This window comes from Coffea arabica, chromosome 2e, assembly GCF_036785885.1.
Source record: "Coffea arabica cultivar ET-39 chromosome 2e, Coffea Arabica ET-39 HiFi, whole genome shotgun sequence".
NCBI classification, from domain to species: Eukaryota; Viridiplantae; Streptophyta; class Magnoliopsida; order Gentianales; family Rubiaceae; genus Coffea; species Coffea arabica.
In genome coordinates this window covers 204,959-222,933 of record NC_092313.1, presented here as the reverse complement: position 1 = coordinate 222,933, position 17,975 = coordinate 204,959, and the positions used below count along the sequence as shown (strand labels likewise).

At 37.0% G+C, this 17,975-nt stretch overlaps 2 protein-coding genes across 5 annotated transcripts; both read left to right on the top strand.

Annotated features, from left to right (window-relative positions):
• The first annotated feature begins 7,381 nt into the window (after window positions 1-7,381).
• On the top strand, window positions 7,382-12,569 carry LOC113729793 (uncharacterized). Of its 4 annotated transcripts, none has more exons than XM_072077932.1 (13): window positions 7,382-7,505; window positions 7,680-8,231; window positions 8,515-8,631; window positions 8,924-8,981; window positions 9,519-9,599; window positions 9,701-9,772; window positions 9,849-10,096; window positions 10,201-10,272; window positions 11,261-11,377; window positions 11,462-11,543; window positions 11,661-11,707; window positions 11,918-11,999; window positions 12,069-12,300. In XM_072077932.1, the coding sequence occupies exons 2-13, from the start codon at window positions 7,870-7,872 to the stop codon at window positions 12,120-12,122; spliced, it is 1,392 nt and encodes a 463-aa protein (XP_071934033.1). In that variant the 5' UTR covers window positions 7,382-7,505; window positions 7,680-7,869; the 3' UTR covers window positions 12,123-12,300. The 4 variants fall into 4 exon arrangements, with proteins under 4 accessions (XP_071934033.1, XP_027109834.1, XP_027109833.1 ...); XM_027254033.2 differs by having other exon boundaries at window positions 7,481-7,505; window positions 12,065-12,300; XM_027254032.2 differs by having other exon boundaries at window positions 7,487-7,505; window positions 12,184-12,569.
• A 341-nt stretch (window positions 12,570-12,910) lies between these two features.
• Window positions 12,911-17,049, top strand: LOC113729794 (histone acetyltransferase MCC1). The gene is given in 8 exon segments (XM_027254035.2): window positions 12,911-13,310; window positions 14,106-14,467; window positions 14,542-14,686; window positions 14,864-14,963; window positions 15,049-15,277; window positions 15,895-16,009; window positions 16,011-16,115; window positions 16,461-17,049. Coding segments are annotated over 6 exon segments (777 nt in total). The 5' UTR covers window positions 12,911-13,310; window positions 14,106-14,360; the 3' UTR covers window positions 16,092-16,115; window positions 16,461-17,049.
• Window positions 17,050-17,975: the final 926 nt, after the last annotated feature.

The window sequence follows — 17,975 nt, the reverse complement described above, 5'->3', positions numbered from 1 at the left end:
AGCAGGTTTTGAAAATTTTTTTGATTTCACCCTTTTGCCTAGAGATGGCAAATCAACCCAATTAATTAAATTTACCCATACCCGCCCATGAATAGATGGGTATGGGTATATTAAATGGGTATTATTGGGTAACCCATCAAACCCAATTAACCCATTTAGAATTCTCTTCCCCCCAAGTCTCTTCTTTTCCCCCACCCATTTTTTTTTTCAAATTTTTCATTTTGTCATGATGTTAACTACTTTTGTTTCATTATTGCTATTATTATTATTATTATTATTTGTTGGTTTTATCTTATTATTTTATTTTCTCTTAGTTTGTTAACTTGCTCATTTTTCAGCATTACTAATTTATGATAAATTTTAGCCTATTTTCTTATCTTTCTAAAATGAAATTTTAAATTTATATATGAAAAAAATGTTAGGGGTTCAAAATTTTTGGATTAAATTTTTATATTAATTTTTATAGTACTTAGTTCAAATTTTATATTCTTATTATTCAATTATTAAATAATAGGTAATTTTGTGACATAAAGTATAAATGAAAAAAAATTGGTAATTAAGTTTATTGAACATTATAAATAAATTTTTAAAACTAATGATAGGTACAAATAGTGGTATAAATTGATAACTTAGTTTGCAAAAATGAATTTAAATGAGTTTACAAAAAGTTAAAATAAATGGGTTATAAATGGGCAATTGGGTTACCCAATTCATTTTTTGACGTACCCATTTATACCCATCTAATTAAATGGGTATAAATGAGTTGACTCACTTATATCCATTACCCATTTTACCCAACCCAAACTCGCCTAAATCACCCATTTTGACACCTCTACTTTTGCCCAATTTTTTAATTTGATTAACCATACCAACATGGGCGTTGTGGTCTTATTGACAATTAGATGAGAAAATTAAAAAGGGATATTAGGGTTTCTTTTTTTGTTTGACACTTAGATTTATCATTTATGTTTGTGTATAATATCAATATGAATTCATGAACTAAGGAACACGTATGTGTATGGTTTGTGTATATGAACTATGAAATATGAATAGATTATGATTTGCTAACATTTAAGAAAGGGAAAATATCAGAAACCTCCCCTGAGGTTTCTTGAAATATCACTAAACTCCCCCCACATTTTGGAAATCTCTCTTACCACCCCTCAAGTGATTGTGGGGTCAGAAGTCACTAGTTGACTTCATCAGTTGCCAATAATACCCTTGTTTCTGCTATTACCTTATTTAGCTAATAAAAGAAAAAAAAATTTTAAAGTAAAGAAATTAAAACAATTAAATATTTTACTCTTAAAGCTTTTTGTGGACATTTTACTCTCAAACATTCAATTTATAATAAATATATAAATATTTTTAAGTAAAATTCAAAAAGTGCTATAGTAATTTCTTACGAAAAAAAACTAGTAAGTTATCTATTTAACATAAATTAAATATTTTAAAAAAAATAAATATCCCATAAAGTACCAACTCCTTATGGCTTTTCTCTATTACATGAACCAAGTATCAGGTTTGTATGGGCATTTTATTATGAATCATTTAATTTATGTTAAATACATAAATATTTGCAAATAAAATTCAAAAGCCATTACACAAATATTTTTACAGAAATAGCAGTAACCTCCCTTAAATATAAATGAAGTATTTGAAAGTAAAAAAAAAATTGTCCATAACATACCAGTTCTTTACGAGTTTCTTCCATTATATGAATAAAGTACTAGCTATTTATGAGTACTTTACTTATAAATGAAATTCAAAAAGTGTTTCACTAATATTATTATGAAAGGGAAACTGGTAGGTTTTGTATTTAACATAAATTAAATACGTGAAAGTAAAAAAAGAAATTACCCACTTTTTATTAGCTCTTTACGAGTTTCTTCTATTATATGAATAAAGTACTAGCTATTTATAGGTATTTTACTCTGAATCATATAATTTATGTTAAATACATAAATATTTGTAAGTAAAATTTAAAAAGTGATATAGTAATATTTTTGTGAAAGGAAAACTAGTAGGTTTTGTATTTAATATAAATTAAATACGTGAAAGTAAAAAAGAAAAAAGAAATTGCCCATAACATATCAGCTTTTTATGGGTTTCCTCTATTACACGAACAAAGTAATAGCTATTTATGAGCATTTTGCTCTGAATCATTTAATTTATATTTAATATACAAATGGTTGTAAGTAAAATTCAAAAAGTATTACAATCATATTTTTACGAAAGGGAAACGGGTAGGTTTTGTATTTAACATAAATTAATTATGTGAAAGTAATACTCGCAGATAATTTAATTAGTTTAATTAGTTACTTAATTAAATGCATTCATTTCATAAACCCTAAAGGATGAGTTTAATTAGTTTAATTGTATGAGTGTCCTAATTAAAGGATGAACTAGCCATTTCTTTGCCCAGTTACCTCTCCATCTGCGCAACTATTTCAAGCGGTAGTTTCACCTTTTAAAGGAGAAACTGGAAGCACTCAAAGTAGCCGTTGCATGTCCAACAGTCATGCAACAGTGCTCATGCCAGAAAAATACTCTCCAATTCACATTTTCCACCTACTGTAACTTTCTTATGTCATTGAATCAGTCAACCTAAGGGTATTAAGGGAACTAAAATACTCTCCCTCCTCCAAAATGCATTTTTTATTGTTACTTTTGCTTAGAGGGGCTGACATTGTTAAGAAAATGTCAATTCAAAGGGTGGTAAGAGAGATTTCCAAAATGTGGGGGGAGCTTAGTGATATTTCAAGAAACCTCAAGGGAGGTTTATGATATTATCCCTTTAAGAAATTATATTATAATTTATATATTTATTTAATTATATTATAATTTTTTATTATCTATTGTGACCCAACTAGAGGTGGCAAAATGGGTGATTTGGACGGGTTTGGGTTGGGTAAAATGGGTAATGGGTATAAGTGAGTCAACCCATTTATATCCATTTAATTAGATGGGTATAAATGAGTAAGTTAAAAAATGAGTTGGATAACCCAATTATCCATTTATAACCCATTTATTCTAATTTTTTACAAGCTCATATAAATTCATTTTGTAAACTAAATTATCAATTTATATCATTTTACACCCATCATTAATTTTAAATATTTACTTATTATGCCAAATAAGTCTAATTATCAAATTTTTTTTCCATCCGCATGCCATGTCGCAAAATTACATATTATTTAATAATTGAACAATGAGAATCTAAAAATCTGGACTAAATAATAAGAAAGTTAACCAAAAAAATTTAATCCAAAACTTTGAACCCCTAGTATTTTTTCGTTTATAAATTTAAAATTTCATTTGAAAAGGTAAGAAAGGAAGCTAAAATTTGTCATAAATTGATGATGCTAAAAAATGATCAAATTAATAAATTACAAGGAAATAAAGCGATAAGATAAAACCAACAAATAAATATAATAAATAAAACAAAAATACTTAACATAAAAAATGGTTAAAAATCCTGATGAAGACTAGCAATCACTTCATTTAGCATACAAATAAAGACAAATTTTCAATAAATACGAATAACAAGCATTCAGCTTCTCAAGCTTCGTACAACTGCATAGCATAAATGATAAAACTCCTTTAGCTCACTGGTGAATGAAGAAAAAGAACGTGAATGAAGAAAAAGGTACCCTTACATTACAAAAATTTCAGTGTCAATTTTGCATAATAACTGCAGGTTGCTCTGCTAGCACAAATTACCACCAAGCAGGTTGAACAAACTTAACACAGCAGAAAGACACATATTGTAGCAAGAAACAAATATTATTCCCTGATTTGAATCCTCTGATAAACATCAAGGAGAAGAATAAACCAAGTTTAGTTGACAACATCGAGGACCAGCTTAAGTGACTTCAAAACCGACCATTTCAAACGCCTATAGTAAGCAGCTTGAAGGAGTGCCAGTGACAGTACAAAATCCACTTGACAGTACAAAGACAGCAACCTAAAAGTTTGCTACTGGGTCAACACAAAACAGAGAAGATTCCTGGCAACCAAAACCAAAACCAAATTCAAAGTTCTGTTTTTTGATACTTAAATTTCATCTAGACAGAAAGATAAAATTCTTTTCAGCACATTTCTAACAATCTCCATGATCATAAGAATACAGCTTACCTAAACATGACGGTTAGTAAGTTTAGCAACTAAAGGTGCAAAATCAATACTCAGTCTTTCTTTATCTTCTTCATCTTCAGAAGCTGAAATCAAAAGTAAAGTTCAATAAGTGACCAAAAAAGTAAAATACAAGATCATATGCACTGAAAGGTTAAGTATAACATACCTGTTACTCCATATAACCAGTCCCTAGCACATAACAAGACCTCCACATTTTCTGGTCGGAGCGAAGTACGATATTTACCCACAATTCTATCACCAATACTGAAAGTTGATTCCGAGGCCACTGTGGTGATAGGAATACTTAAAATATCCCGTGCCATCAAAGAAAGAATAGGGTATCGATTTTTGTTTTCTTTCCAAAAATTGAGAACATCCAATTCTTGAGTTGAAAGGAGTCGAGTATCATCCAAATAAGAGTCTACTTGTGACTTATTCCTCTTGTTTGCATGTTGTTGACTCTCAAATTCAGCAAAATCATCATTGTCATTGCCCAAATCACCACCAGAGCAGCCTGTTATTGATCCATCTAGCAAATCACCATCAAAAGTATTCTCGTACTCCTCAAATAGTAAATAAAATTTATTCCGAACTTCCTTAGCACGTTCTTCATAATCAAAAGGATATAGCTTCTTAAAAGCATACACCACATAATCCATTTTAAAGCGCGGATCCAAAATGATAGTAAAACTCAAAACCAAGCTATAACATTCCCAATACTTCTCAAATTTCAGTTTCATTTGCTTGGCCATTTCACTCACTTCAGTGTCTAAATTATTGACCTCTAAATTTGCAGTTGGATAGTTAGTCCCCGAAAAAAGGGTGGTCAGGTCATAAAAAGGTCTCAACAGTGTTGTAAATTTCTGCACCTTAAGCCATTCTTCTTCAGTTGGGTAAAATCTGCTGAAGTTGCGATCAACCACGTGCAACTGATGAAAGGCAAGCTTATATTCAAGTGCACTATCCAGCATCACAAATGTAGAGTTCCATCTAGTTGGGACATCTTGATGCACCCTCTTATTGCATGGCAAAGAAACTTGAACAATACACTCTGCAAATTTCAACTTTCTTGATTCACTAGCTCTGATATATTTCACACACTCTCGGATCTTTGAGACTGGTTTGGAAATAACTTTGACACCGTCTTGGACAATCAAATTTAGCACATGTGCACTACATCTTACATGAAAAAATCCACCCTCACAAAATAGTGTATTCCTTAGCCTCAAATGCTGCTTCAACAGATTCACCATACCATCATTGTAAGATGCGTTATCCAATGTGATAGTAAAAACTTTTTTTTCAACAGCCCAATCTCTCAATAAATCTATGACTTTTTTAGCTAATATTGGACCACCATGTGGTGGTGGCATGTGGTGAAAATTTAGAACCCTCTTTTGTAAAATCCAATCTTCATCCACGAAATGAGCCGTCAATGCCAAATACCCATCTGTTGCAATAGATGTCCACAAGTCTGCAGTAAGGCAAATTCGACTTGAAATTGAATTTAATTCTGTCTTTACTCTCTCTTTTTCTCTTTTGTACATCTTTTCAATATCAGCATTTATCGTGTTTCTCGAAATGGGTAAAGCATCTGAATTTAAGTATACACACAAGTCTCGAATTTCTTCTTGCTCCACTAGTCTATAAGGATGGTTATGTTTCACAATAGCAATTCCCATCTTTTCCCGATAAATTTCTTGGTCAATTGGAGACCGTTCTTCAAAATCAGATTGTCCATGCTTAGTACAATTTGAAAGATGACGCCATAAGTTGCTTGTTCCGGTTGTTCCACCGCATGCATAATCACGCTTGCACCATTTACATTGTGCTCTTTGTGAACCATCTGGTTCAACACACAATATTTCACATTCCTTCCAAATCAATGACGTGAGCTGTCTCGAACGCTTAGAAGAACCTTGGATCAACTCATCTGTATTGGTAGGCTCATGGCTTGTATAAGAACATTGTTCCTAAATGTGCTCTGACAACTCATCTGTTAGATCATGATGGGATAGCATTTCTGTTATCTATACTACCAGCTTTGTACATCTCATCTGATATTTTCCTGTCTAAGACTCTCAGCCTTCCAATTTTATACACCTGATCTGATATTTCTGCAACATTGATCCCAAGAACTACATGTTTTCACTAGTCTTCAATTGAGATGAGAGAAAAAAAAATTTGAAGGTAAGCAATTACAGGAATATGCTTATAATAGAATTGGAAGTATTAAGTGTAGCTGTGGAAAAACTTTTTATCATATGGCCCCGCCAACATGATGAGTAAAAATAACAGAGCTAGGACTTATATATTATATCACGTATGCATTGCAAACACAGATGAAAATTACATGGGAAACATTTGAAGACTCTATAACCATCCAGACATTTGCCGCAGGATCATGAGGGTGAATTTCAACTTGAAGGGAATCCCCAAATTTGACATTTGGATATTGGTCAAGCAGGCAAATGCACCTAGGATGAAAATATTGATCACAATCACGATAGTGGTAGAACCAATACAGTGATTGTTTTTGCTAGACAAGCACACTTAACAATTATTGCCTTCTTTTTTTTTACCAAGTATGTCAATTTGGTCCAGCCATAAATCTACAGAGCTTTCTACTAAATAAGATCTCATGCAATCTGCAAACAAAGGTAAGCGAAACAATCATTTAACCAGTCCTAGATGTCCAAAAACTTAAGAATGGTAACATACTACGGTGCAATATTTAATTAGATTCAACAATCTGCAAAACTGAACTTAATTAGATAATCCTGAAATTAATTATACCATTATTAGCCTTCCAAAGTTAAGCTTAACTACATCAAATTCTTGACTGTCAAAACCACATACCAGATTACCGGGTGAACTTAGCCCAATTCAGAGAGAAGGCACAACAACTAGTAACACATAGATTACCTTAACTGGTTACCAAACAAAGTAATATAGCTCTGAAAAATCAAGCTTAACTAAATAAAAATTTGCATACGCTATTACAAACAGTTATATAAGGCCTATATAAGAAACAAAAGAATGGCACAACATACCAAAAATGTCAATACCAAAAGAGCCTTGGATCAACTCAGCTCAGGCTTTTTCATTAGAGCGAAAACGCAGTCCAAGTGGGCATCAGACTCTTAACATTCTCCGGGAAAATCTTCAAGACATCGCGGGTTTATTCAGAGATCAGCTCAGGAATCGGACATGGAATGGGCAAAAACCTTCTATTAAGCAAAGACGGGGAGATGAGATGGGGAAAACAAACACTGGAGGACGAAGGAGGGGGAGGGAAACAGTGGGCTTGCTGGTGGGGCGGAGAAGAAGATGACGGTGAAAACGAGAAATACAAAAGGTTTGGGAATGTAAGTTAAATGGGTTAGATGGGTTACCCAATTATACCCATTATCCATATATAAAAATTTAATATATCCATATTCATTTATTAATGGATGGATATGGGTAAAATTAGTTAAATAGTTTTATTTGACACCTCAACTATGCCTGGTTTGGTTTTAATGAATAATAACTATGGTTAGGAGGACTGGAGGAGCCAAGTGCAGGTAAACTTGGGGAAGACACGCGGCGGCGCACCATGGAGGCAGGGAGTATGGAGGGTTACTTAGGGGTGTTGGGTGGTCCCACTTATTACTATCAAGAGTATATCCCTCCCCTCCCCTCTGGTTGGGTATCCGGAAAGGAAAGGCCGAGGAGGTGGAAGCTCTGACGATGCTGGTAATACCAACAACACCACCGCTACCACGCCACCATTCCTTCCTTTTTCCCAACAGAAGTACCTCTCCTACTCCTACTACTACTGGTGGTGATAGCAGCAATTCCAGGAGGTGGGGGTGCTCGTGCTCTGCTACTGCTACTGCTCCCAAGTCTCCTCTGCACCACCGCCTCTTCATATACAGCAGCAGCAACAACAACATTCAGATGATGAGACTCAGACCTCCTCCTCCTCCTCGCCGTGTCCCTGGAGGCTGTTGCAAAAGAAGAAGACTAGTATTTTCATGTATGGTTACCGACCCAGATTGTTTCCAAGTAGGCCGGCTTATTGGTACCTATGGTTTCATGAATATCACCAGGTCCTCCCTCCCAAACTAACCATTATCCTCCATCTTATATTATACTATTCTTCATCAACTTCCCACTCCCCTCCTCCTCCTCCTACTACAACTGCTCACTTGTATCATCCTATCCCTAATCACTTTATAGGCTATCTATTCCACTTACTTACTAGTTCTGGTACACTACTGCTGTTAAAGAATAACAATAACAAAGAAAGCTATATATGTATACTCCATATGATCAAAATGCGCCCTGTTTTATTTTATTTTATTTTATTATTATTAAAATTTTTTTGGGCAGTTACTCAGGCTTGCGATCCGAAGGGATGCTGGGCAGTGCTCCCCTCCAGCCTGAAGATTCTGGAATATTTGGGTCTTTCAAAGTTCAGGATGTCGGTGAAGGCAACTTCCAGATTAGGTAAATCAAGTAGTACCAATTACCAACCTCAGTCACTCCTTCCTCTCCCTCTCTTTTTTTTTTCCTACTTATTCACTTCTGCTGCTAATTTATTCCCTTTCCCTCCTTTTTTCCCCCCTTCTTTTCTTCCCCTGGAGGCTGGAGCTTCAAGAAATGCGCACCCCAAGTTACCCTACATAATTACCCACGTTCCATGCATCCTACCCATTTCTGCTCTTTGTATTGTATTATACTCTGAACGTGTTGTACTGACTGCTTCTGATACTGCCCATCACCCAGCGCTTCTTTGCAGGCTTTATCAAGGCAGAATATCTCAAGGTCCCTTTCGAGGTACTCCCGTTGTTTTCAAGGTGACTCAACTCTTTCTGACACCTCCCTCCCTTGTTTTCCACCTATAGTTTTGTATTACAAGAAACTAGTAGCAGTAGTTGCAGCAGCAGCTCTTATTATTCATCTTCAAGATTCCAATACTGCACTAATTCGTTTCCACTGCGCTCTTCTCTCACTCACCCAAAAATCTAATTATAGCTTCCTCCTAGTCATATTCCCTTTGCCACCTCTTTTTGACGCCTTTACATATTTCTTCTCCCTTTGCTTCCCCTGCTTTTGCATGTTCAACGTCATCCTCTCTCTTTTTAACGCACTTTCTTGATTTTGCTTTCTGGAGTAACATTGACGACCTACCCCTCTGAACTGTCTTCATTTCAATTGCTACACATGACTCAACATATCTTTTGGGAATCTCAAGGAGCAGTGTTCAATTAGTGAAATGGTTAAGGCCCTTCACCCCAGAATTGCTCACGTATAGCTGTTTGAAGGTGGTCAATCCTTTTTTTTTTTTTTTTTAATCAGATCCATTGTATCTTTTCCGTCACTCTATTGAACAGGTATATCCTGGGCAACAAGTTGGTGGCATTGAAGCTGATATGATGGCTGCAAACGAGCTAAATGCCCATGCTTTCCTTCAGGTATAATCCCATCAGTTAGCTATCACTTGAGTTTTTTGATCAATATTAATGCCGTAAATTGGCTTCATTTGATGCTAGTTAATTATTCTTCATTCTTCCAGAGCAATCAAAACGATCCTTGTCAAAATATCCAGCTACTTGTTGGAGGATTTGAGACAAAAACAGGGGAGCAGGTCTGCTGCAATCCCACAATTTTTGCTTTTTATGTTTTTGGCGTCCATTAATCCCTGCATCATCTCTAATCTGCAGTGGCTGGCTTTCCGTAATGATGGTATATATAGTGCTGCAGACTATGCTAAAGTTTCAAGTCAGAGTATGTCGAAAGACCCTGATCACGGAGACAGTAGGTTTTGGAACCCTTTTGACAAAGACCTAACTCTAAGACGGAGGAGGTATTTTGTCACTAAGTTGTTCCAGGGTACCATGAGAGGCTTAGCATACATGCATGACAATGACAGACTACATCAGAGTCTTGGACCTTATTCAGTTGTTCTCAAGTACGCATTTGTATAATCTGGCTCCTGATTACTTGTTTTTGGCCGCCATTGTGTTTGTTTTCATTCATATGTCTGTACATCCCACCTCATCTTCTCTATGACAGTACAATGGTTGAGAAAGAGGCCGCTTACCTCGTTCCGAGGCTTCGGGATCTTGCCTTTGCAGTTGATGTAAGGTAATCCCATCAAAAGAGTTAACCTACAGCATATTCCACTATAAGCAGACTGACATTTCTTTGACCGAATCAAAATGCTAAGTATAAAAGGAGAATTTTATGTATTAATCAGAAGGACTGCCATTTCTTTGTGTAAGTACCTGCGCATTTGGAGTCTAACGGTTCCCATGAACATGTAGATACTTCTTTGGTTACATGGCACTTGATCTGGAATGTGGCTTTGTCAATGCGTGTAGATCTAACATCCACTTGAGTGCTTGTTTCTTTCTTGCAATTACAAACAGCCATGGATAGCTGGTTATATTGAGATTTCTTGTGTAGCACCAATTTGGACAAGATGCTGCTGTTCCTTCATATTGTTCATTCCTTATTCTTGTGGGTTATATCATGATCAGGTTTGAAGTAAGCATCTGAGTCATTGGGAATAAGACTTGACATCTTAGCATGCCATACCTGTCCATGAACACTTTGTGTGGGGATCTCATTGCTACTAAACCAAGAAGGATCGGGCAGTGTATTTATACCCATACAAGCAGATGGGTAGTATGTGCCGTGATCCAGAATGTCATACATAAAAACCTTACAACTAACAATCTTCAGGTTGCAAATAAGTTGTTGCAGTTGGTAGGATCTAGAAAACAAATGATCCAAGCTAGTTATTCCTGTGAGGCCATGGTCTAGTGGCTATGATTGAGGCCTGAGGAATTAGAGGTCTTGGTTTCAAATCCCCCTTCTTCCTCCCCGCGTCTTAAATCCTGCCCCTCCCTTGCTAATTTTTTTTAATAAAAAAAGCTAGTCATTCCTGTGTTCAAAGTCTTTTTCATGTATTTTCATATGGTTCACTATGTGATTTGCTTACTAAAGATTCTTTTAGGCAAATACAAGAGAAAAGGCGAACTGATTAACAATCTTTGGTGCTTGATAGGATATATTAGTAATTTTGTATTTCTGTAACATGGCAAATTTGCTCAGCTCCTTGGCTTCGTAGGTATCCCCAGCTAGAAAATGATTCTGGGACACTATCAGAAGGACTTTGGAGACGGGCATCAGCTGCAGGAGCTTTCACTCCTATGGAGAAAAGGGCCTTTGGAATAGCAGATGACATGTGAAGAGTTGGACACTGACATTTCATTCTGTTGGATGATTAGATGCTACATCCTTTAAGGCATTGTTCTTTTGCACTTTGTAGATATGAAGCCGGACTACTTTTGGCCTACCTAGCTTTCCTTCCATTTTGTGAAGCTGGAACAATGGATAGCCTATCACTGCAGGTGTGCCACTTTTATTGAATTGGATTGTTCAGTTCTTGTATGAATAAGAATCAGTTCTTCTGAAGTGATGGGTTGGTACCTCCCTTTTCTAATTTTTTTCATGTCTTGAGTATGCAGAGGCTTCTGGAGAACACTTTCCAGCTTGATCTTGAAGCTACAAGAGAGTAAGAACAATTTTTCTGCAAAAATTGCAATCATTGAGAAGATAAATGAACGCTTGCAAGTACTGATGCATTTTAAATATAACACGTGGTGGTCGTGATGTACCAACACAACCGGTTTTTGTGTTGCTTCTGTCAAACTGCATTCGAATGTGTCTACATGTAGGAAAGAACGCCCGTGCATATGGTTTCATTGTGCTTCGTTTCTGGCAGATACTGTTTAGCTGATGATGGATTGCTGGAAGGTGTCAGGTATCTGGATCTTAGGGATAATGCTGGTTGGGAATTACTGCAGGTGTGTGAAATGCATGCATGCATTGCTGCTGATTTGACTTCTAACTGATGCCAATTATCTTTTAGATAGATAGATAGAATAGCCATACAGGATATAGCTGCATCAGCTGAAGTTGGGGCATGAAGCCGATCTGCTGCTATATCTATCGCACTAATGAAAAGTGGCTTCATTTATGTGGGCGTAGGCAATGCTCAATCGTGACTTCCGCAAGAGGCCAACTGCAGAAGCGGTATTGAACCATCGATTCTTGTCTGGCTCTAGCCTCTGAGTCCCGTCCGGTGGAGTTTATGCAGAAAGAAAACATGTTGTGTACTACTGAGGAGACCAGAGTACCGAAGTTGGAAGAAGGGCAAGGAGGAGAGCGCGAGTCTCAATTTCCTTCTTTTTTGTTCCTCGTCTTGAGGTTTTGTGTCAAAAAATATGTCTCTATCATTTTGTGAGAAAGTCATCGTTTGCAGCGACAGCTCGCAACAACTGGGATTTACTTTTTACTACGTAGGATAGGACTTTAGCAAAAGTGTCACAAATTGAGGATAAATATTTATTTTAATTTTCTTTTCAAAAAGCAAACTCCAAACGTAACCTAAGATATTAACCTATTAATTAATAGCAAAAAAAAAAAAACAATTCCACCATACGCTTACAAAGCAGTACTAGTGACGACAAACAATTGAGGCTGCAAAATTTTGTGAAACAATTTCTGGGTTTAATGATAGGCTTAAAAAATCTGGAACGGTACTACAAGTAGTAGTAGTGGTATCAGTATAGTTCCCCAATTCATTCGGACAAAATGGGTGTGCTGTGCTGTGCTTTCGGATTAAAAAATGTAGTAGTAGTAGTAAACTATTATATATTATTTATATTGCTCCAATGTTATATTAGTAGTATTATTTCCCGTTGACTGCAAAAAAAGAATTAAAAAAAAAAACAAACATAAAAGAGAAAGAAGTTGAAGAGAACGCACAGCACAGCAAACCGCAAATCCCCTATCTTAGAATCCTTTTCATTCAATCAATTTTTTTTTTTTTTTTTTTTTTTTTGCTTTTCCATTTTCGCCTCCCTTAACCTGGCCTTTTGAGCGCAGCCGTTTACTTGTACCATTTTAAGCTTTTCTTTTTCCTTTTTTGGGAACAATTTTTTTGTTTCCTCCTGTTGGATCTTTCTTTGCAGCTGGTGTACGTTCCTTCTACAAGGGAAGGCCCCCGTTAAGTTTCCTTGCAGAGATCTAATTCTCACCCGCTTTTTGCCTGGGCCCGGGATTCTTTTTTTTTTTTTTTTCCTGCGCGAATATCTTGGCTAGGCTTCGACTTGGTTGGTATCCTTCTTTCTTTGTAATTCTGCAAGAATTTGCTATCCTCAGTTTCATTTACATGTGTTACACGTATATCAGCACTTGAAGTTGGATTACTTATTTATTTATTTTTTGGATCCCTTTAACCCGTTTATTGCTATTCGAAATCCTTCAAATTTGGGCTAATTTGGACGAAAACTTTTTGTCTTCTCGAAGTTGTAGCTAATCCCTTTTGCACCCACGAATTGATGATTTGGGTTGCCAGAAAGCTGAGAACTCAGGGACTGTTTGACAAAATTCGTTTTAGGTTTTTATTAGCAATTGGTGGTGTGAATTGGCATAAAGCTCAGAACTTGAGTGAGTGATAAGACCCTTCTTGTTTTCTTCATCAAAACTTGCACCTTTTGGGATTTCATTTATGATTTGAATTGGCATGAAGCTGAGAACTTGGCACATCGTTGTTGTTGTTGTGCCGTAGACTAGGATTGCTTGGATCTTGGCAGGCATTATGATTGAGTGTTTCTTTCTGAGTTACTTGTAATGTCAATCCACCTTGCCCCCATATTCTTTATTCTATCGTCTGTAATGCCCAGAGGCCCCTGACCTTGCATCTCCGTTCCAAATAATATTCACTGTTTAATTGGTCTATCAGAACTTGTTGTGGTTACAGTCCTTGATTAAATGCTGCTTGTTCCAAATAATATTCACTGTTTAACTGATACAGCGCAGTCTCGGATGGTCTATAGCTTAAGACAGTCCCAAACGTGTGCCCTGAATTTATCTTGTACTCAGGATTTGTTCATTGGAAATTGCAGCTACAGGGTTTCTTTTTATCTAGCATCAAAGAGAGGGAAGGCGATGATAGTTGGGAAGGAAACAAGATTTTATTTCCTGTGATAATGCAAGGCGTTTGAAGTTCAAAGCTATCGGCTTAAATTGAAGGACTTGTTTACCATGCTTCAGACATTTTATGGCTTTCTTGCTTGACAGTGCCTAAATGGAAGGAGCAATTTGGGTGCAAATTCTCGAAATAAATCAAATATTTGTTGGAGACTGATTCTACTTGTTCAATGCTAAAACTCAAAGGCTCCCACCATCCAGTAATATCTTACAGGCCTATTCGACCATCTGATTTGGAGGTCCTTGAGAGGATCCATTGTGATCTATTTCCTATCAGGTTAGGTGATCCCATCATGATTATCCTTATTAATAAGTTCTTTTGCTACTTAGCCTTATCCTGCGTTGACCTAGGTATGAGACCGAGTTCTTCCATAATGTCGTTCATGGCCGCGATATTGTTTCTTGGGGAGCTGTCGATCGTAATCGGCCCAATGGTCACAGTGATGAACTTATAGGATTTCTTACAGCGAGGATTGTTATGGCTAAAGACAGCGAGGTGAGGTTTATGTACTTGATTGTTATTGGTATTTGGGCAGCATATGTGGACCTCTTCACTATTTTGGACCAAGTCGTTGTTCATGAATTCATCTATTCAGAATGTAAAACTGTCTATTGTAATAGTCGGTGGATTGCAGGGTCATCACTGAGATTAACTTGTACTGGCGTCTTGTAGGTTGAAGATTTGCTCAGGTTTGACTCATCAAAATCAGACCAGACACTGGTTTATATCTTGACTCTGGGAGTGGTAGATTCTTACAGAAATTTTGGCATCGGTGGGGGCTTATTCCCTTAAAACGTGCATAGTTTGAATTTAGTTACTTCCTATTTAGTGAATGTTTCTTCTGTTTTGGCTTTCAGCCAGTTCCCTAATTCGTGAGGCTATCAAATATGCTGCTAACATCTCAAATTGCCGAGCAGTTTACCTACACGTCATTTCATATAACAACCCTGCCATCCATCTGTACAAGAAAATGTCCTTTCAGTGTGTAAGAAGGTTGCATGCTTTTTATTTCATCAACGGCCAGCATTATGACTCTTACTTGTTCATCTACTATGTCAATGGTGGTCGATCTCCTTGCTCGCCGCTGTGAGTATTATGCCCCTTCTCTCTTAAATATCAGACATGTATATATCACCCTGGTAGTGACAACGATAATCTTAGTTCATTTTGAGCATTTGAATGGAAGGACATAAACAATTGGTGAGATGAATAGGAAATCTTTGAGACTAGAAATATGAGTTGACCTGTACACTTTCACTCTAACAAAATTCCTGATCTGGGAATACAAGTTTACTAGAAATATATCGTGTGGGTTCATTAAAAAATTGGAAAGACTTCATGGGAATTGTATGTAATTAAACCCTTGTTTTTAAGTGTGGACTTCTCTGGTTGGCCCTTATCTGTTCTCACTTAAAATAGGTAGAGTAGTTCATATTGTGAGGAGATCAAAGTTATTGTGAAAACAGCGTCATGAGAATGATAACTGCTGTTAAAGTCCTTTTACTAATACATCTCTGCAAAACCAGAAGGTGCATGGGCCAATTCAGAGAGTAATTAAGTTTCTTGGGTGTTAGTTGTTACTTGTTTAGTGTTAAGGCCATCTTCATGGAAAAGGTGAATGCTATTTACTCAACTGGAAAGGTTTTAACAATGATATCCAGGTTTTATTGAACTGGTAGGCTTATCATGACTGTGGTTTGCAGAGAGCTTGTCATGCTTCTCGTGACTTATGCAAAGAGTGGATTTAAGTTGGCTGCCTCTAGGCTATGGAGGAATGAAGACAGAAAGATTTCAAAGTGGGCCAAATGTAAAGAATCAGGGCAGCCTTCTGCCTACGATGCAGAATAAGAGAATCCTCATTGCAGACAGCGGAGCAGGAGGAGGATGTCAATTTGTTTAATGTTCGTATAGTGTAAAAGCATGGGTAAGATCTTTGATTTGATTATATGTCCTTGCTCTTCAAAACTTAGTCTTTTCACTTTAATCTTACAATACATATGCATGTCACCAGAGACATTTTAATTATTTTGTGGAGGGTGTGACTTGTGTGCGTATGCTTGGGCAGCTTTGAATTTTTAAGGCGTGGTTTGTTTAAGGCAAAGCTGCGAGTGTTAGGACAATAGTGGGAGGGGGCTTATTGAAGACTAATGTCGTGATGTGGCCATATGGGGAATTCTTTCTTGAACTAGTGCTATTCTTAATTGCTGTGGAGCAAATCCATTCTTCAACTGAGGTGATCTTCCTTTGTACTTTCTTCTCTCTGGCACAGGTTCTTAATTGCTAATCCGAATAGATTTATTTACTGGAGATGGTCCAAATGGAATGCAGCAAATAACATTATGAGGTAATGAGTATTCATCTTAACCTGAAGGACTTGGCAAATTCTTCCTGATCAAAAAAGCAAGTCAGCTTGAGTTGTGTTTTAAAACAGCCAATTAGTCTGTCTTGGCAGCCGCTGCGGTGGCAGTTGGCAATGGCATCCTCAACCTGATTAAGGTAATGTATAGAAACCAATAACTGTATGAATAGGACAAGTGATACGGACTCTGGGCCGATGGTACATGGTGCGGGGCTGCGTGCAATTTGCTCAATAAAAGAATGCCGCACACAAAAATGTTAGCAGTACTTGACAGATGTTTGACAATGAACGGGGATTATAGGCGATGTACCGGTAGGGGAGGGGGAACGAGTCCTTAAAGTTGGCGGCGGCTCCGCAGTCCCCAGCATGATGGATACAGGGATGAGCTCTTCTAGGTTTAGCTGCACATGTGAAATGATTTGGTCTTCAAAATTGAGTTGATGAGATGTGTAGTATCTTGTACCCAAAGTATAGTATAGTAAAAAGCTTTCCTTTATCACTAGCGTGCAAGTTTACATGGATAAATAATAGCTTTTTACTTTTATCTGTGAAGAAAGTAAATAATCTGGATTTGTTACTTTTTTTTGTAAATAACCTGAAAAGTAACACGATAGAGGGTGAAGCCCAGGTCCAGGAATCCGCCTTCAAACACCCAAGTCACTTTGATCCGATTCTGGTCATCCACCACCACAATACAAACTCCTCTTTGAAGTTCGAAGTAGGAGGAGGGTGGATGGTGGTGCTGCGTCTGTGCGGGATTAAATTTAACGAGCTTGAGTTTAGTCCCCTGAGAGTGAGACCCATCGCCTTCCAGCACTTGGATCTCCTGCACCACGTCTGTCTGGGAGTTGTTCCCGGACCACATACGCCAGTTGCAGCGTCCCATAAACTTTCCATGCTTCACTGGCCGGCACCTTAACTTCAATCTCATCCGATAACGTTCCAAACATTTTATTGCCCAAGAAGGTTTTTTTGTTGTTTTTTTAGGTCAATCGTCAATTTTTATTCCTATTCTTTTATTTTTATTCTAACTTTTGCGTTAGAGAGAGAAGGGCTCAACTTTTAGCTTAGAAGAAGAGGATTATACCTCTCTCTAAATCAAAGAAGGGATGCACTATCACAAACCTTTTAAATTTTACTTCAGGTGGAGTAGTGCAAAGGTTTAAATTTCTGAATTGCAGCGACTTATCTAGGACCGGAAAAGGCTGAGTAAGGTTTGTTTTAAGTAACAACGCTAGCTTTGTCATTCCCCACGCTCCTTTTGCTAGTTCATCGGCAGCCGGCCGGCCGGCCGGCCTCACAACAACTGACTCGCAATTTTGACTTCGACGGATTCTAAAGCCCACAAACCCCCAAGATGCTGGTTCACTCGCACTTTTTTGGCTTTTTTTTTTTTTTTGGGTCTTTTTTCTCCTCCGTCGTGGC

Excerpts from the sequence above, each read along its gene's own strand:
- LOC113729793 (XM_027254032.2), top strand. The coding sequence starts at position 7,870 with ATGCTGGTAATACCAACAACACCACCGCTACCACGCCACCATTCCTTC. Across the intron at positions 9,600-9,700 it reads ATGCCCATGCTTTCCTTCAG|AGCAATCAAAACGATCCTTG; the intron begins GTATAATCCCAT and ends TCATTCTTCCAG. Across the intron at positions 12,000-12,183 it reads CTGGTTGGGAATTACTGCAG|GCAATGCTCAATCGTGACTT; the intron begins GTGTGTGAAATG and ends ATGTGGGCGTAG.